At 43.3% G+C, this 20,327-nt stretch overlaps 1 protein-coding gene across 1 annotated transcript in view; it reads left to right on the top strand.

The window, feature by feature from the left end:
• The window catches only part of LOC138961357 (uncharacterized), a 60,272-nt gene that overhangs the window by 21,716 nt on the left and 18,229 nt on the right, over positions 1 to 20,327 (top strand). The window contains exons 14-27 of the mRNA XM_070332968.1: positions 1,090 to 1,218; positions 1,420 to 1,548; positions 2,600 to 2,728; positions 6,889 to 7,017; positions 7,607 to 7,735; positions 9,312 to 9,440; positions 10,048 to 10,176; positions 10,767 to 10,895; positions 11,796 to 11,927; positions 15,288 to 15,416; positions 15,913 to 16,041; positions 16,654 to 16,782; positions 17,084 to 17,212; positions 17,715 to 17,843. Of these exons, the coding sequence (XP_070189069.1) occupies positions 1,090 to 1,218; positions 1,420 to 1,548; positions 2,600 to 2,728; positions 6,889 to 7,017; positions 7,607 to 7,735; positions 9,312 to 9,440; positions 10,048 to 10,176; positions 10,767 to 10,895; positions 11,796 to 11,927; positions 15,288 to 15,416; positions 15,913 to 16,041; positions 16,654 to 16,782; positions 17,084 to 17,212; positions 17,715 to 17,843 (1,809 nt within the window). The remainder of the gene's footprint in view (positions 1 to 1,089; positions 1,219 to 1,419; positions 1,549 to 2,599; positions 2,729 to 6,888; positions 7,018 to 7,606; positions 7,736 to 9,311; positions 9,441 to 10,047; positions 10,177 to 10,766; positions 10,896 to 11,795; positions 11,928 to 15,287; positions 15,417 to 15,912; positions 16,042 to 16,653; positions 16,783 to 17,083; positions 17,213 to 17,714; positions 17,844 to 20,327) is intronic.

Raw genomic sequence — 20,327 nt, 5'->3', positions numbered from 1 at the left:
AGAGTCCCTGTCACGTAGTCTCAAACCAAAAATTGGAAATCCAAAGCATCATCATTATAATCATCCTCATCTAATTATTCATCCAAAATATAAAATTGTCCTTGCTCTTGTGGCCCTTTATGCCCGGAGCTCTCATGGTGACCTTGGTCTCAGTGTTCCTGTTCGATCCTTCTCTGAATAGTAGTTCTGCTGTCAGTCTTCAACGTGTAACGTTCAGGGGGGTCGACGGAGGGACGTGGTGGCGGTCTGCTCTCTGGAGGGGACGCTCACTCAGTCTGGCTCCTCGACTTAAAAGTCAATGTCGTTTGTAAGGGGCATAGTAGGTAGTGGGCTGCGTCCGTTAGCTCGGGACAGACCCACTACTGAACACCGTCGAAGTGACTCAGCAGAAGTGCAGTGTCATCTTCCGAGGGTAGCCTACCGCAGCGACCCGACATCCCCCCCCTGGAGCGTCTGTAAAATCGACAAGTCTGGCAGCGGAACGAAATTCAGAGGTGGTTGGAGCAGCGAGTGCAGGGACGGGGCGGTGTGAGAGCACAACGGGACAAGGAACAGGTGTAAAGACGGAAAAAAAAGAAAGAAAAAAAAGTAATGCCAATTAAATCATCTCCTGAAAAGAAGTATTCATCCCGTCTCCTAGTTCCTGCCAACTTTGTTCAAAAAGTGCGTTCGAAATGTAAAGAAAATCTTCTTGAATTAAGCATGTTTGTTTGGAAAATCTGCTGTTACTGATCCAACAAAGCGTGGTCCAATCACGCTGTATCAACAGTACCCGTACACCATTGTATAAATCATCGAAAAAGCGTACTTACCTCAACGCCATCACAAAAAAACCGATTTGTAAAATAACTACATAGTACTACAATTTTTTTTTTTTTTAACACGTTTTTATTTCTTTTTGGTACACGACATCAACATCACACAGCAACATCAAATAACATCAACCATACAAAACTATGCTTCTCCAACAAAGACAAAGAAATAGTACTACAATTTCAGTGTACTTCGTAAAACCATTCAATGATTTTATGTCCATCGCTTCTCAAGCTTGCATCCACCTTGATAGTTTTATCTTCATGTGTATTGCAGGAAGGTGGAGAAAGCTGACGACGGCGAGTGTCAAGGTGTTCCCCAGGTGTGTGTCTGTCAGTCCATGTACCTGCCTGTGTGTGGTACTGATGGCAGGACCTACTCCAACCTCTGTCAAATGCAGTGCCAGTAAGCCTACTTCTTTATGGCATATACACAATATTTGATGACTAGATTCTGTCCTGTATATCTGGAAAGACATCCCACACCTGTTCCAGTATACAGGAGTGTGTGTCTGTGTGCATGGAATGCTTCTGTGCTTGCATGCCTGTTGTCTTGCATGCCTGTTGTCTTGCATGCCTGTTCTGAAGGGAATAATTTGCTTGACAGCGGGGCCAGTTTGGCTCACGAAGGCGAGTGTTCCCCATCAGAGCCCGTGTGTCCGTGCCCAATGATCTACCTGCCCGTGTGTGGGGTCAACGGCGAAACATACTCCAATGAATGCCATCTTAACTGCAGGTAGGTAGACAGAGCTGGATCGGGGGAGGGGGGGGGGGGGTCCTGGGTTGCTGGGCAAACAGATCTACCTTTATTTTCGAGGAGAGACCCAAAACATTCCTTTCAAAATTAATGCTAAATGTAATTCACCAGACCCCGGGCCTGACTAGTAACTGTACCCTTGCCTCATTTCGGAAGCCTCTCCCACTCATTCACTAGGTCCAGCCAGTGTGTGTTGAAATTATGTACTGTAACATTTGTTGAAATAATACGCTGTAGGATTTGGCCTAATTGTTTGTTGTAACCATCTATTCTAATTGTATTCCATACATAAGTATGCTGATCCATACATTTCCCCAAATCTTGTTGATGATGCTTATTGTTCATTTAAGACTTGATTTGGGTTGGTTGTTTGTTGCATGTGCATACTGTAATCTGCATTTAGCGTGTGGGGGAACATTGTGTTATTGTTGTTGTGCATACTGTAATCTGCATTTAGCGTGTGGAAGAACATTGTGTTATTGTTGTTGTGCATACTGTAATCTGCATTTAGCGTGTGGGGGAACATTGTGTTATTGTTGTTGTGCATACTGTAATCTGCATTTAGCGTGTGGGGGAACATTGTGTTATTGTTGTTGTGCATACTGTAATCTGCATTTAGCGTGTGGAAGAACATTGTGTTATTGTTGTTGTGCATACTGTAATCTGCATTTAGCGTGTGGAAGAACATTGTGTTATTGTTGTTGTGCATACTGTAATCTGCATTTAGCGTGTGGAAGAACATTGTGTTATTGTTGTTGTGCATACTGTAATCTGCATTTAGCGTGTGGAAGAACATTGTGTTATTGTTGTTGTGCATACTGTAATCTGCATTTAGCGTGTGGGGGAACATTGTGTTATTGTTGTTGTGCATACTGTAATCTGCATTTAGCGTGTGGGGGAACATTGTGTTATTGTTGTTGTGCATACTGTAATCTGCATTTAGCGTGTGGGGGAACATTGTGTTATTGTTGTTGTGGCCGCCACTGTGGTTATTGTGTTTTGGTAGTTGATATCATGTTCAATTGTTCAGTGGTGTGAAAAAAGCATTCAACGGAGAATGTCCACAAGAGCCTGTGGGATGTGTATGTCAGTCCATCTACCTTCCTGTGTGTGGCCATGACAACCAAACATATCCTAACGAGTGCGAGATGAACTGCAGGTAACGTGACTCTTGTTTGTGATGAGAGAGAGAGAGAGAGAGAGAGAGAGAGAGAGAGAGAGAGAGAGAGAGAGAGAGAGAGAGAGAGAGAGAGAGAGAGAGAGAGAGAGAGAGAAAGAAATAGAGAGAAAGAAATATAGAGAGAGACAGACACAGAGAGAGAGAGAGAGACAGACAGAGAGAGAGAGAAAGAGAGAGAGAGAGAGTCACAGAGAGAGAGAGAGATGGTGCACCGAGAGAGACAGAGAGAGAGAACACCAAGAGAGAGAGGGAACGAACGAACGAACGAACGAACGAACGAACGAACTTTATTACTCAAGGATGGAGATTTTAGGCTCACGCCTAGTCTTACAATCTGTCCCTGCTAAACTAAGACATAAAGATAAAGACAATAAAAGGACACTTGTCAATCGCAATCATACAGTATTACTAATTACAACATTACCTATACGACTACATAATGCATAATAGAACATTGAAATGTACATGTATGTCAAGATAATACAAAGGAAAAGAAAATTCGACTCGCACACACACGCGCGCCGCATGCCTGCAATCACGTTCGCACTCAATACAACACACATACACACACACACACACACACACACACACACACACACACACACACACACACATACATACATACACACACACACACACGCACACGCACATACACACACACACACACACACACACACATACACATATGCGCACACACACATACACACACGCACACACACATACACACACACACACACACACACACACACACACACACACACACGGACACACACACACAACAACAACTTCTTCATCATCATCATCATCATCATCATCGTCGACATCATTATCATCATCAACAAAATATATAGAGGTTAGTGATAGCAATGCAGACAGACAGAGAGAGAGAAAGAGAGACAGAGAGAGAGAGAGAGAGAGAGGGTGCACCGAGAGAGAGAGAGCACCAAGAGAGAGAGAGAGAGAGACAGACAGAGACAGAGACAGAGATAAAGAGAGAGACAGAGAGAGAGAGAGATGTGGATGTTTTTTTTTGTTTTTTTACATTTAGTCAAGTTTTGACTAAATGTTTTAACATAGAGGGGGAATCGAGACGAGGGTCGTGGTGTATGTGTCTGTGTGTCCGTGTCTGTGTCTGTGTGTGTGTGCGTGTGTGTGTGTCTGTGTCTGTGTGTCTGTGCGTGTGTGGGTAGAGCGATTCAGACCAAACTACTGGACCGATCTTTATGAAATTTTACATGAGAGTTCCTGGGAATGATATCCCCGGACGTTTTTTTTATTTTTTTCGATAAATACCTTTGATGACGTCATATCCGGCTTTTTGTAAAAGTTGAGGCGGCACTGTCACACCCTCATTTTTCAATCAAATTGATTGAAATTTTGGCCAAGCAATCTTCGACAAAGGCCGGACTTCGGTATTGCATTTCAGCTTGGTGGCTTAAAAATTAATTGATGACTTTGGTCATTAAAAATCTGAAAATTGTAAAAAACATATTTTTTTTATAAAACGATCCAAATTTACGTTCATCTTATTCTTCATCATTTTCTGATTCCAAAAACATATAAATATGTTATATTTGGATTAAAAACAAGCTCTGAAAATTAAAAATATAAAAATTATGATCAAAATTAAATTTTCGAAATCAATTTAAAAACACTTTCATCTTATTCCTTGTCCATTCCTGATTCCAAAAACATATAGATATGATATGTTTGGATTAAAAACACGCTCAGAAAGTTAAAACGAAGAGAGGTACAGAAAAGCGTGCTATCCTTCTCAGCGCAACTACTACCCCGCTCTTCTTGTCAATTTCACTGCCTTTGCCACGAGCGGTGGACTGACGATGCTACGAGTATACGGTCTTGCTGAAAAATTGCATTGCGTTCAGTTTCATTCTGTGAGTTCGACAGCTTGACTAAATGTTGTATTTTCGCCTTACGCGACTTGTTTGATGTGGCTATGCCTGAGCGACTTGTTTGATTTGGCTATGCCTGAGCGACTTGTTTTGGCTATGCCTGAGCGACTTGTTTTGGCTATGCCTGAGCGACTTGTTTGATGTGGCTATGCCTGAGCGACTTGTTTTGGCTATGCCTGAGCGACTTGTTTTGGCTATGCCTGAGCGACTTGTTTTGGCTATGCCTGAGCGACTTGTTTTGGCTATGCCTGAGCGATGTGGCTATGCCTGAGCGATGTGGCTATGCCTGAGCGATGTGGCTATGCCTGAGCGACTTGTTTTGGCTATGCCTGAGCGACTTGTTTGTTTTGGCTATGCCTGAGCGATGGCAGTTTGTTTTCTTCCTCAGTTCACAAGGCAATCTCCGTGTTTAACATGATTGATATTTACCTCTATCACTGTAAAATGAAGAAAACTCGATCAGTTAAAGAGTGGAGTTTTCCCTGTGTGTACCTTACACTTACAGCTGTTTGCCACATAGGATTAACACAATTGTGTGTACCTTACAGTTACAGCTGTTTGCCACATAGGATTAACACAATTGTGTGTACCTTACACTTACAGCTGTTTGCCACATAGGATTAACACAATTGTGTGTACCTTACACTTACAGCTGTTTGCCACATAGGATTAACACAATTGTGTGTACCTTACACTTACAGCTGTTTGCCACATAGGATTAACACAATTGTGTGTACCTTACACTTACAGCTGTTTGCCACATAGGATTAACAGAATTGTGTGTACCTTACAGTTACAGCTGTTTGCCACATAGGATTAACAGAATTGTGTGTACCTTACAGTTACAGCTGTTTGCCACATAGGATTAACACAATTGTGTGTACCTTACAGTTACAGCTGTTTGCCACATAGGATTAACACAATTGTGTGTACCTTACAGTTACAGCTGTTTGCCACATAGGATTAACAGAATTGTGTGTACCTTACAGTTACAGCTGTTTGCCACATAGGATTAACAGAATTGTGTGTACCTTACACTTACAGCTGTTTGCCACATAGGATTAACAGAATTGTGTGTACCTTACAGTTACAGCTGTTTGCCACATAGGATTAACAGAATTGTGTGTACCTTACAGTTACAGCTGTTTGCCACATAGGATTAACAGAATTGTGTGTACCTTACACTTACAGCTGTTTGCCACATAGGATTAACACAATTGTGTGTACCTTACACTTACAGCTGTTTGCCACATAGGATTAACACAATTGTGTGTACCTTACAGTTACAGCTGTTTGCCACATAGGATTAACAGAATTGTGTGTACCTTACACTTACAGCTGTTTGCCACATAGGATTAACACAATTGTGTGTCCCTTACACTTACAGCTGTTTGCCACATAGGATTAACACAATTGTGTGTACCTTACACTTACAGCTGTTTGCCACATAGGATTAACAGAATTGTGTGTACCTTACAGTTACAGCTGTTTGCCACATAGGATTAACACAATTGTGTGTACCTTACAGTTACAGCTGTTTGCCACATAGGATTAACACAATTGTGTGTACCTTACAGTTACAGCTGTTTGCCACATAGGATTAACACAATTGTGTGTACCTTACAGTTACAGCTGTTTGCCACATAGGATTAACAGAATTTGTGTGTACCTTACAGTTACAGCTGTTTGCCACATAGGATTAACAGAATTGTGTGTCCCTTACAGTTACAGCTGTTTGCCACATAGGATTAACACAATTGTGTGTCCCTTACAGTTACAGCTGTTTGCCACATAGGATTAACACAATTGTGTGTACCTTACACTTACAGCTGTTTGCCACATAGGATTAACACAATTGTGTGTACCTTACACTTACAGCTGTTTGCCACATAGGATTAACACAATTGTGTGTACCTTACAGTTACAGCTGTTTGCCACATAGGATTAACACAATTGTGTGTACCTTACAGTTACAGCTGTTTGCCACATAGGATTAACACAATTGTGTGTACCTTACAGTTACAGCTGTTTGCCACATAGGATTAACAGAATTGTGTGTACCTTACACTTACAGCTGTTTGCCACATAGGATTAACACAATTGTGTGTACCTTACAGTTACAGCTGTTTGCCACATAGGATTAACACAATTGTGTGTACCTTACAGTTACAGCTGTTTGCCACATAGGATTAACACAATTGTGTGTATCTGGGTTCTCTGTCTTAGAAACGTGACCAAAACCCATGACGGGGAGTGTTCGGAAAGACAAGACGTGTGCTTGTGTCCACGGATGTATTCACCTGTGTGCGGACAGGACGGACACACCTACGGCAACCTGTGCGAGTTGCAGTGCAGGTCAGTTCATTCACACAAAAGCACTGGGCTTGATCAAGGAATGACGGGCGCAGTGGTGTAGTAGATAAGACATCGACCTCCTAATTGGAAGGTCGTGAGTTCAAATCCCGGCCACGGCCGCCTGATGGGTTAAGGGTTATGCTTGAGATAAGTAAGTAAATTTGATTTTATGTTATTTTATTTTATTTTATTAACATTTCCTGCATGCTTAAGGCGTGGATGGGGTGTGGATATTTATTCAAGATCTGTTGTGTGACAGGAACTACCTGCATCAGGTCAGTTGTGTACCAAGATTAATAACGGGCGCTCGTCTCACGGCGTGTCAGTAAATGTAAACATGCCTTTTGCACAATAAGCCCTCCAAAACAGAGCGTCTATATTCGAAGAACAGTCAAACAAGACAGATGTGGCTGGTTTTTGGACGGAAGAATAAATAAAGAATAAGAAATTTGAGAGACATACCATGGCAGGGAGCAGGAACATGTAAACACACGCTAGTGTAAGCTATGCATTATACTTGGGTCCATGCAGTAGCCCATCTCAGAATTTACTTATGATGAAGCCAGTAATTCTTTTTTATTTTTATTAGACAAGTGCAACTTGCCCATGAAGGAGAATGTGGGTCAGCGCCCACGGTGTGCCCGTGCCAGCATATCTACCGCCCTGTGTGTGGTGCTGACAACGAGACTTACGACAACGAGTGTCTCCTCAACTGTCAGTGAGTAATGCTTGTCTTTCTGTTACTCTTCTGTCGTGTCTGCTGTCGTGTCTGCTGTCGTGTCTACTGTTGTGTCTACTGTCGTGTCTACTGTCGTGTCTACTGTCGTGTGTCTACTGTCGTGTCTACTGTCGTGTGTCTACTGTCGTGTGTCTACTGTCGTGTCTACTGTCGTGTCTACTGTCGTGTCTACTGTCGTGTCTACTGTCGTGTCTACTGTCGTACAAAATGTAATTTTATATTGCTCTGTATGTTACAGCAAGACATATGATAATGAGCGTATCATTTGAGCATTGCTCATTATGCTAAGCGCTATAATTCTAAACAAGTCGCGTAAGGCGAAAATACAACATTTAGTCAAGTAGCTGTCAAACTCACAGAATGAAACTGAACGCAATGCAACGCAGCAAGACCGTATACTCGTAGCATCGTCAGTCCACCGCTCATGGCAAAGGCAGTGAAATTTACAAGAAGAGCGGGGTAGTAGTTGCGCTGAGAAGGATCACACGCTTTTCTGTACCTCTCTTCGTTTTAACTTTCTGAGCGTGTTTTCAATCCAAACATATCATATCTATATGTTTTTGGAATCAGGAACCGACAAGGAATAAGATGAAAGTGTTTTTAAATTGATTTGGAAAATTTAATTTTGATGATAATTTTTATATTTTTAATTTTCAGAGCTTGTTTTTAATCCAAATATAACATATTTATATGTTTTTGGAATCAGAAAATGATGGAGAATAAGATGAACGTAAATTTGGATCGTTTTATAAAAAATTTTTTTTTTTACAATTTTCAGATTTTTAATGACCAAAGTCATCAATTAATTTTTAAGCCACCAAGCTGAAATGCAATACCGAAGTCCGGGCTTCGTCGGAGATTACTTGACCAAAATTTCAACTAATTTGGTTGAAAAATGAGAGCGTGACAGTGCCGCCTCAACTTTCACGAAAAGCCGGATATGACGTCATCAAAGACATTTATCAAAAAAATGAAAAAAACGTCTGAGGATATCATACCCAGGAACTCTCATGTCAAATTTCATAAAGATCGGTCCAGTAGTTTAGTCTGAATCGCTCTACACACACACACAAAGACAGACAGACAGACAGACACACACACACACATACACCACGACCCTCATCTCGATTCCCCCCTCTACGTTAAAACATTTAGTCAAAACTTGACTAAATGTAAAAAAAGAGCTACGAAGCCTGATTATTAAAACGACTCTGGTATATTCAGCCAATATGTATCATTTGATTTTCTCCGCGAGCTCTTTGTCTTGCTCCACTGGAGTGTAGTCTACATGGAGTGTAGTCTACATGGAGTGTAGTCTACATGGAGTGTAGTCTACATGGAGTGTAGTCTACATGGGGTGTAGTCTACATGGAGTGTAGTCTACATGGAGTGTAGTCTACATGGAGTGTAGTCTACATGGAGTGTAGTCTACATGTTATTGTTCGTCGAAGGGTTCGCCAAGATAAAAGACAATGTTTCTATTGTTCGTAACCCAGCAATCCTTTTGGAATTATCCGAGCAATAGAGCATTGTTCGATGAATATTTGATTGACAGGAAGGTGGAGAAAGCTCACGACGGCGAGTGTCAAGGTGTACCCCAGGTGTGCGTCTGTCAGTCCATCTACCTGCCTGTGTGTGGTTCTGACGGCAGGACCTACTCCAACATGTGCGAGCTCCAATGCCAGTGAGTCTGACAGAAATAACTTCGCTGTTTGTGTGTGTGTGTGTGTGTGTGTGTGTGTGTGTGTGTGTGTGTGTGTGTGTGTGTGTTGGGCATATCTGGTATATTGTTGTCAAAGCGGACGCAAACATAAGACATGATAGTCCTATGCCTTAGCTGTCTCAACGTGCACACACGAGATTAAACCGGAAAGAACTAGCACGTTCAGTGGCCAAGTCAGTTGTACTTATTAACTAACCGGGCGTGGTCGAGTAGATGCATTGGTAAGGGTTATGCTTCAATATTGATTGATCAAATCAACACGTTCAACACTGCTTGCAACTTGAAATATTACAACAACTTGTCTGATGTGCATTATACCGTGAACTGTTTTTTCAAGCGTTGAAGTGCCTTGTCTTCCTTTTTTCGATGAATCATCTGTTTCTTCTTCTTCTTCTTCGTTCTTTGGCTGAAGCTCCCACGTGCACTCATGATGTTGCACAAGTTGGTTTTACGTGTATGATCGTTTTTACCCCGCCATTCAGGCAGTCATACGCCGCTTTCGGGGGAATCTGTTTTAAATGTGTACCATTGATTAGTCTGTGTTCTATATCGCGTTGTGATGATCCAGCGGTGTCACCTTGGCACGCGAAGGGGAATGTGACAGTGAACCTCCAGGCTGCGTGTGTCAGTCCATCTACCTACCTGTGTGTGGCCATGACAACCAGACCTACCCTAACCAGTGTGAAATGGACTGCAGGTAGTGTGATCACAGCTCTTCTCAATTTGTATTTTTGAGTTATGAAATCCTTATACTGTATTTTTATTTTTATTTTTTCATCGGAACGAGCTGATGTATCTATGTTAAAACAGTTTTCATTTCTTTCTTTTTCTTGTATTTTTGTTTTGTTTTTCATGTAACCCCATGGGGTTTCTTGAATAAATTCTTTGCCTTGCCTTGCCTCTTCACTGTCTTATTTGTCTTGTTTCTTGAGGCTGTTGTTTTTCCATTTCCTATCCTGCTTTCGTTCAGGACTACCTACCATAATTTTGTCTTTTCTGATATTTTAATTATAGTGAAAATTAAGATAGGCTGAGTGACAGAGGCAGAGAAGTCGTTCTCATCGCTGATAAAACCAGGAATACCATTATCAATATCAGACGGTGTGTGTTTGTAACTTCAAGTACCCCGGCTAAGGAAACACATAATCTTTTAAAAGGAAACTTATGTGGATGAAATATCAATAAAAAAATACACTGTAAATTTTTCTCTTCCATATGGAGAATGTCCTCAATTCTTGGAAGCTATTCGTATTTGAAAAATCGTTTATTCATATTGTTTGTCTTCAGGGGCGCGCAGAAGGCCCATGACGGAGTGTGTGGAGAGAGGCCCAGTGTGTGCATCTGTCAGCCCAGCTACTTGCCTGTGTGTGGCATGGATGGTCACACATACTCCAACCTCTGCGAAATGGACTGCAGGTCAGTACTCTCTGCCTGTCTGTCTGTCTGTCTGTCTGTCTGTCTGTCTGACTGTCTCTGCCTGTCTATCTGTCACACCCTATCTATCCGTCAGTCTGTCTGTCTCTGCCTGTCTATCTGTCACACCCTATCTATCCGTCAGTCTGTCTGTCTCTGCCTGTCTATCTGTCACACCCTATCTATCCGTCAGTCTGTCTGTCTCTGCCTGTCTATCTGTCACACCCTATCTATCCGTCAGTCTGTCTGTCTCTGTCAGTCTATCTGTCACACCCTATCTATCCGTCAGTCTGTCTGTCTCTGCCTGTCTATCTGTCACACCCTATCTATCCGTCAGTCTGTCTGTCTCTGTCAGTCTATCTGTCACACCCTATCTATCCGTCAGTCTGTCTGTCTCTGCCTGTCTATCTGTCGCACCCTATCTATCCGTCAGTCTGTCTGTCTCTGCCTGTCTATCTGTCACACCCTATCTATCCGTCAGTCTGTCTGTCTCTGCCTGTCTATCTGTCACACCCTATCTATCCGTCAGTCTGTCTGTCTCTGTCAGTCTATCTGTCACACCCTATCTATCCGTCAGTCTGTCTGTCTCTGCCTGTCTATCTGTCACACCCTATCTATCCGTCAGTCTGTCTGTCTCTGCCTGTTGTCCGTCTGTCTGTCTCTGCCTGTGTGTCTGTGTGTGTGTCTGTGTGTCTGTCTGTCTCTCTGTCTCTGTCTGTCTGTCTCTGTCTGTCTGTCTGTCTGTCTGTCTGTCTGTCTCTCTCTCTCTCTCTCTCTCTCTCTCTCTCTCTCTCTCTCTGTCAGCCAAGCTGTCACCGCACTTAGATCTGTTGACTCTTAATATTCATGCGCGATTCTCCGTGTTTTTATCCGTTCTAATACACCATTTGTTTTGCACTTTAGTGGTGTGAAGAAATCCTATGAAGGAGAATGCTCACCAGACCAACACGCGCCGTGTGCCTGTCAACCCATCTACATACCTGTTTGTGGCAAAGATAACCAGACCTACCCTAACCAATGTGAAATGGACTGCAGGTAACTTGTCCCCAGTTTACGCCGTCAAAAAGGCGTAGCCATTGCCACTTCCTTTGTGATTAGTACTTGTGATGATATATATGCATAACAAACCAAGTTGTTTTCATTTTTACATTATCAAAATGTTGTTTGAATAAAGTTTAGATAGTAAAAAAAAAAAAAAAAAATTTCCCCTCTCTCTCAGGAAAACAAAACCTCTGTTACATTGAAAACAAATTTACTTCCCTTCCTTGGCTGCATTGGCAAAAGTGAATTCGTACTAGATAAGGGGATGTTTGTAGAACTTGCATATTGGAGGGTAACGATGTAGCTGACCTGGACGTACTAGATAAGGGGATGTTTGTAGAACTTGCATATTGGAGGGTAACGATGTAGCTGACCTGGACGTACTAGCAGTGATGCACTTTGGATTTCAAAAGATTTCATTACTAAAGGTTTCATTACTAAAGGTTTCATTACTAAAGGAACGCAGAGGAATACTGTGAATGCAGCATAATGGGTATTTCCGCAGTGTAACAACGAAACCATATGACCATCTTTAGAAAAATGTCCCTGCCTATAAGGAGTAATTTGGACACATCCAGCAAATATTGATTAAAGCTGATAAGTTTTAGTACAACTCGAACGTATTGTAGTTTTAGAAACAAAAGACATAATCAAAGTTCGACCCATCTTCGACTCGCCCTGATAGTCTGTCCCGTTATATGCGCATATAAAAAACCTAGCTGGTCATATTGTATTGTGGTTCTGCCTGTGGATAAAAACCTAGCTGGTCATATTGTATTGTGGTTCTGCCTGTGGATAAAACCTAGCTGGTCATATTGTATTGTGGTTCTGCCTGTGGATAAAACCTAGCTGGTCATATTGTATTGTGGTTCTGCCTGTGGATAAAACCTAGCTGGTCATATTGTATTGTGGTTCTGCTTGTGGATATAACCTAGCTGGTCATATTGTATTGTGGATAAAAACTAGCTGGTCATATTGTATTGTGGTTCTGCCTGTGGATAAAACCTAGCTGGTCATATTGTATTGTGGTTCTGCCTGTGGATAAAAACTAGCTGGTCATGTTGTATTGTGGTTCTGCCTGTGGATAAAAACCTAGCTGGTCATATTGTATTGTGGTTCTGCCTGTGGATAAAACCTAGCTGGTCATATTGTATTGTGGTTCTGCCTGTGGATAAAAACCTAGCTGGTCATATTGTATTGTGGTTCTGCCTGTGGATATAACCTAGCTGGTCATATTGTATTGTGGTTCTGCCTGTGGATAAAACCTAGCTGGTCATATTGTATTGTGGTTCTGCCTGTGGATAAAACCTAGCTGGTCATATTGTATTGTGGTTCTGCCTGTGGATAAAACCTAGCTGGTCATATTGTATTGTGGTCCTGCCTGTGGATAAAACCTAGCTGGTCATATTGTATTGTGGTTCTGCCTGTGGATAAAACCTAGCTGGTCATATTGTATTGTGGTTCTGCCTGTGGATAAAACCTAGCTGGTCATATTGTGGTTCTGCCTGTGGATAAAACCTAGCTGGTCATATTGTATTGTGGTTCTGCCTGTGGATAAAACCTAGCTGGTCATATTGTATTGTGGTTCTGCCTGTGGATAAAACCTAGCTGGTCATATTGTGGTTCTGCCTGTGGATAAAACCTAGCTGGTCATATTGTATTGTGGTTCTGCCTGTGGATAAAACCTAGCTGGTCATATTGTGGTTCTGCCTGTGGATAAAACCTAGCTGGTCATATTGTATTGTGGTTCTGCCTGTGGATAAAACCTAGCTGGTCATATTGTATTGTGGTTCTGCTTGTGGATAAAACCTAGCTGGTCATATTGTATTGTGGTCCTGCCTGTGGATAAAACCTAGCTGGTCATATTGTATTGTGGTTCTGCCTGTGGATAAAAACTAGCTGGTCATATTGTATTGTGGTTCTGCCTGTGGATAAAACCTAGCTGGTCATATTGTATTGTGGTCCTGCCTGTGGATAAAACCTAGCTGGTCATATTGTATTGTGGTTCTGCCTGTGGATAAAACCTAGCTGGTCATATTGTATTGTGGTTCTGCCTGTGGATAAAAACTAGCTGGTCATATTGTATTGTGGTTCTGCTTGTGGATAAAACCTAGCTGGTCATATTGTATTGTGGTCCTGCCTGTGGATAAAACCTAGCTGGTCATATTGTATTGTGGTTCTGCCTGTGGATAAAACCTGGCTGGTCATATTGTATTGTGGTTCTGCCTGTGGATAAAACCTAGCTGGTCATATTGTATTGTGGTTCTGCCTGTGGATAAAACCTAGCTGGTCATATTGTATTGTGGTTCTGCCTGTGGATAAAACCTAGCTGGTCATATTGTGGTTCTGCCTGTGGATAAAACCTAGCTGGTCATATTGTATTGTGGTTCTGCCTGTGGATAAAACCTAGCTGGTCATATTGTATTGTGGTTCTGCCTGTGGATAAAACCTAGCTGGTCATATTGTATTGTGGTTCTGCCTGTGGATAAAACCTAGCTGGTCATATTGTATTGTGGTTCTGCCTGTGGATAAAACCTAGCTGGTCATATTGTGGTTCTGCCTGTGGATAAAACCTAGCTGGTCATATTGTATTGTGGTTCTGCCTGTGGATAAAACCTAGCTGGTCATATTGTATTGTGGTTCTGCCTGTGGATAAAACCTAGCTGGTCATATTGTATTGTGGTTCTGCCTGTGGATAAAACCTAGCTGGTCATATTGTATTGTGGTTCTGCCTGTGGATAAAACCTAGCTGGTCATATTGTATTGTGGTTCTGCCTGTGGATAAAAACCTAGCTGGTCATATTGTATTGTGGTTCTGCCTGTGGATAAAAACCTAGCTGGTCATATTGTATTGTGGTTCTGCCTGTGGATAAAACCTAGCTGGTCATATTGTATTGTGGTTCCTGTGGATAAAAACTAGCTGGTCATATTGTATTGTGGTTCTGCCTGTGGATAAAACCTAGCTGGTCATATTGTATTGTGGTTCTGCCTGTGGATAAAACCTAGCTGGTCATATTGTATTGTGGTTCTGCCTGTGGATAAAACCTAGCTGGTCATATTGTATTGTGGTTCTGCCTGTGGATAAAAACCGCTCACATTGCACCTCCAAACCCACCCACGCAGTAAGCGTCTACCCGATCAATCTGCTTTTCTTCAAGCCCCCCAAAAAATACACGTAATAATAAAGGTATTTATATGGTGCACATCCTAAAACAGTTCTAAGATCCTTACAACAAGGACAAAATCTACAAATAAACAAATATACAATCATGTCCACGATAAACATTTAATTTTTTTCTTCAAATTTCCATGTGAGTCATTAACTTTAATGATCTACACGCTATGCACGTGCAGAGACGTCACCAAAGCGCATGACGGGGAGTGTGGCAGCCGGCAGGACACGTGTATCTGTCCCAGGATCTTGATGCCAGTGTGTGGCAAAGACAACGTCACCTACCCCAACCAATGCGAGATGGACTGCAGGTAAGGTCAGGGCTCGGACATTGGAAGTGACCATTTTTGCTACCTGCGTTGGTTTGTGACCAAATGAATGCCATTTTCTTTGTACTTTTTGTAGGATTGAAAACAGAACGCTTATGTGTATTGTTGAGTGTCCTTGCGGAGTGTCAAGAGAATATCGAAATAAAATTGAAAATGAAAATGAAGTTGACACAAAAGTCAGTGAGGAGGCAGGTTTGATGCACTCTTTGTACATTATGATACGTCCCATTTGCAGCAAGTACAAGTATATATAATCTGTGGTCATAGCAGATTAAGATTGAACACGAATCACTGTACATTGCACACATTTAAAAAGGCTTATCATGGATTAAACTCTTCTATTGGATGGGTAAGACCCAATAACACCCACCCAATATCTGTAATGACCTTCTGAATCCGCGATACGCTGATGAGATAATCCACATCTGGAAAAGGACCAACAACTATATCTCATTTTACTATTTGACATTTATTTCAGGAAAGTGGAGAAGGAACATGACGGAGAGTGTTCGGCCTCTCCCCCGTCCTGTGCCTGCCCCTCCATCTACAGACCTGTGTGTGGCGTGGATAACATGACTTACGACAACGAGTGTTCCATGCAGTGCAGGTTATACTTTTAGCGTTTATAATTTGCACTTGGACGACAGTTTCCAGCAACATTTTGGTTTGATTTCGTTTGACCTGTGCTCGATTCATTCCCTGTCAGCTATACTCAAGAGAGTCTCAAGTCTGTGCAGGTTATTTTTGTATTGCTTTAAAACTTACACTTGGACGGCTGTTTCTAGCAACATTTTGGCTTGATTTCGTTTGTCACTCGCTCGCCTCCTTTTCTGTCAGCTATACTTGAAGACGTTTGAAGTCTGTCACCTTGCCGGTCAGGACAAGTCACAAAAGAACATTATTCATCCGTGCTCGGGCAATTTGACCGAGTTTTCAAGGTGTCTGGTGCAGATACTAACGGATTTATCCACTCACCATCTTGTTTTATGTCGATTTGACTAGCGGTAACATGGCGAAGTTTTTTTCGCATCACGTAATTGTTTCACAGATTAGTTTTGAAAACAGTGGAATCCTTCCAACATTTTCATTCGGCAAAAATATAATGGCATCATGGACCATCGAGAGATATGTTTATTTCCCTGTACATTGTCATGTATCATGCTCCATCAATACAAACACATAATAGATTGAGATGTCATCATTGTTTCCATGGTTACAGGAACGTCAACAAGGGTCACGACGGAAGATGCGAGGATGGCCCACCAATGTGTGTGTGTCCCAGGCATTATCTCCCTGTCTGCGGGGTGGATGGGATTACCTACCCTAACGAGTGTGAGCTTGAATGCAGGTTGGTTCACATCATTGAACATCGAGTTAGCTCTCATCAGCATGGATAAGTCAATAAACAAATATATAGTAGCACATTATCATTTAAAGCTTTCGCCACTACAAGATGGTTATGTCTACAATAACAAGAAAAGTAAAATAAGGCAGTCCTAAATAGGTGAATCAAATGTGGTTTTCGGCATTACCTGACAGAAAGTCTTTCCGCCACAAGAAAGAAGAGCAACTGATAATTTTGTGTGTGGGTTGAACTCAAAACAAATGTACGTGTGTAACATAAAAAATGCGTCCCTTGAAATATCCAGAAATATCGTGAAAGCGTCAGATGGTGAATGCCTACCAGAACCACCCGCTTGCGCATGTCAACACATCTTACTTCCGGTCTGTGGTGTGGACAACAGAACCTATGGCAACCTGTGTGAACTGAATTGTCAGTAAGTGTCACGTGATATGGCTTGAAGCATGTTTTTTTTAATCCAGATATCTGTAAGAAGTCGTCCGTGATCTGTTTATTTTAATTAGCACTTTGATCCATATTAGCAATCACTTGTGCAAGGTTATGTCATATCTGTAACAGTATTTTTTCTTAGTTTCTTTCTGAGTGTTTTCAAACGATTGCGTGTTTGGGTTATTTGTAATGAACATTCTCTAACGTTGAGAGAAATTCATGTAGTTGACATTTTTGCTGGTTTTCATTGGGGAATGATCAGGTCAGCTCACTAGTTTTTCTATCGCTTGCTGTTAACAATGCATGAATATAGTTCTACCAGCTCTTTATCCGTGCGAACGCTCAGAACTCAGAACGCACACAGTTTATTGTTTAGCCCAACTGACCCGTTACAACTGGTTCATATTTAACATGACAGAATACCTCTCTCTTTCACTCTCCCTCTCTCTCACTCTGTACATAGTGATGTGAATGTCGGTCTGTCGCAGCAACATGAGCAAACAGCACGACGGAGAGTGCAAGCAGGACATCGCGGCCTGTGTGTGTCCCCGTATCTTCCAGCCTGTGTGCGGTCAGGACGGTAACACTTACAGCAACATGTGTCAGATGAAGTGTGTGTAAGTATAGAATGAACACTTGGTAGACTCATTCTGAGCTGGTTTCTTTTTGTGTTCAGTTAATTACTGTTTGATTTAGTGACTGATCATTGTCAGCGCAGCCTGTAATCCAAAAACAAAATGTTATCGACTGCCAACGTTCTAACCCTAACCCTAACCCTAACCCTAACCCTAACCCTAACCAACGTTCTGAAATTCAGAATAAAAAAAAAATCTTGTCTGAGGATTCCCTATTTTGTGTCTGTTTCCAATAGCCATGTTTCATTTTCATTTTCATTTCATCTTCATTACTTTATTGTCCCATCGCTGGGAAATTCGGGTCGCTTCCTCCCAGTGGAAAGCTAGCAGCAACGGAGTCGCGCTACCCAGGTGTCTGCGTGTTTAGGTGTATTCAGCCACCTGCACTTATGGCAGAATGACCAAGGTCTTTTACGTGCCATTGTGATGACACGGGGGTGGGACATGGCTTCCGTCTCTGGGTCTGCACATAAAGTTGACCAGTGTCCGTCCCGGCCCGAATTCGAACCTGCGACCTTCCGATCACAAGTCCAGTGCTCTACCAACTGAGCTACCCGGGCCCCCGTTTGATGACGCGCAAAGGCTGCTTGTTTACGAACAGGACTTGTTTCATTTTGTGTCTGTTTTGTTGTTGTGTGAAACGCTCTCTCGCCAAGAGACCCAATGGGTGTTGTTGTTTGAAACGCTCTCTCGCCAAGAGACCCAATGGGTGTTGTTGTTTGAAACGCTCTCTCGCCAAGAGACCCAATGGGTGTTGTTGTTTGAAACGCTCTCTCGCCAAGAGACCCAATGGGTGTTGTTGTTTGAAACGCTCTCTCGCCAAGAGACCCAATGGGTGTTGTTGTTTGAAACGCTCTCTCGCCAAGAGACCCAATGGGTGTTGTTGTTTGAAACGCTCTCTCGCCAAGAGACCCAATGGGTGTTGTTGTTTGAAACGCTCTCTCGCCAAGAGACCCAATGGGTGTTGTTGTTTGAAACGCTCTCTCGCCAAGAGACCCAATGGGTGTTGTGGCATGAAGGGTTGCCTGGAGGGTGGAGGACAAGACCCAATGGGTGTTGTGGCATGAAGAGTTGCCTGGAGGGTGGAGAACAAGACCCGATGGGTGTTGTGGCATGAAGAGTTGCCTGGAGGGTGGAGAACAAGACCCGATGGGTGTTGTGGCATGAAGGGTTGCCTGGAGGGTGGAGGACAGGACCCAATGGGTGTTGTGGCATGAAGGGTTGCCTGGAGGGTGGAGGACAGGACCCAATGGGTGTTGTGGCATGAAGGGTTGCCTGGAGGGTGGAGGACAGGACCCAATGGGTGTTGTGGCATGAAGGGTTGCCTGGAGGGTGGAGGACAGGACCCAATGGGTGTTGTGGCATGAAGGGTTGCCTGGAGGGTGGAGGACAAGACCCAATGGGTGTTGTGGCATGAAGGGTTGCCTGGAGGGTGGAGGACAAGACCCAATGGGTGTTGTGGCATGAAGGGTTGCCTGGAGGGTGGAGGACAAGAGCCAATGGGTGTTGTGGCATGAAGGGTTGCCTGGAGGGTGGAGGACAAGACCCAATGGGTGTTGTGGCATGAAGGGTTGCCTGGAGGGTGGAGGACAAGACCCAATGGGTGTTGTGGCATAAAGGGTTGCCTGGAGGGTGGAGGACAAGACCCAATGGGTGTTGTGGCATGAAGGGTTGCCTGGAGGGTGGAGGACAAGACCCAATGGGTGTTGTGGCATGAAGAGTTGCCTGGAGGGTGGAGGACAAGACCCAATGGGTGTTGTGGCATGAAGGGTTGCCTGGAGGGTGGAGGACAAGACCCAATGGGTGTTGTGGCATGAAGTGTTGCCTGGAGGGTGGAGGACAAGACCCAATGGGTGTTGTGGCATGAAGGGTTGCCTGGAGGGTGGAGGACAAGACCCAATGGGTGTTGTGGCATGAAGGGTTGCCTGGAGGGTGGAGGACAAGAGCCAATGGGTGTTGTGGCATGAAGGGTTGCCTGGAGGGTGGAGAACAAGACCCAATGGGAGTTGTGGCATGAAGGGTTGCCTGGAGGGTGGAGGACAAGACCCAATGGGTGTTGTGGCATGAAGGGTTGCCTGGAGGGTGGAGGACAAGACCCAATGGGTGTTGTGGCATGAAGGGTTGCCTGGAGGGTGGAGGACAAGAGCCAATGGGTGTTGTGGCATGAAGGGTTGCCTGGAGGGTGGAGGACAAGACCCAATGGGTGTTGTGGCATGAAGAGTTGCCTGGAGGGTGGAGGACAAGAGCCAATGGGTGTTGTGGCATGAAGAGTTGCCTTGGAGGGTGGAGGACAGGACCCAATGGGTGTTGTGGCATGACGAGTTGCCTGGAGGGTGGAGGACAAGACCCAATGGGTGTTGTGGCATGAAGAGTTGCCTGGAGGGTGGAGGACAAGACCCAATGGGTGTTGTGGCATGAAGAGTTGCCTGGAGGGTGGAGGACAAGACCCAATGGGTGTTGTGGCAT

This window comes from Littorina saxatilis, linkage group LG3, assembly GCF_037325665.1.
Source record: "Littorina saxatilis isolate snail1 linkage group LG3, US_GU_Lsax_2.0, whole genome shotgun sequence".
In the NCBI taxonomy this organism is placed as follows: domain Eukaryota; kingdom Metazoa; phylum Mollusca; class Gastropoda; order Littorinimorpha; family Littorinidae; genus Littorina; species Littorina saxatilis.
Note: the sequence above shows the minus strand (reverse complement) of the source record. Positions and strands in the feature narration are given on the sequence as shown.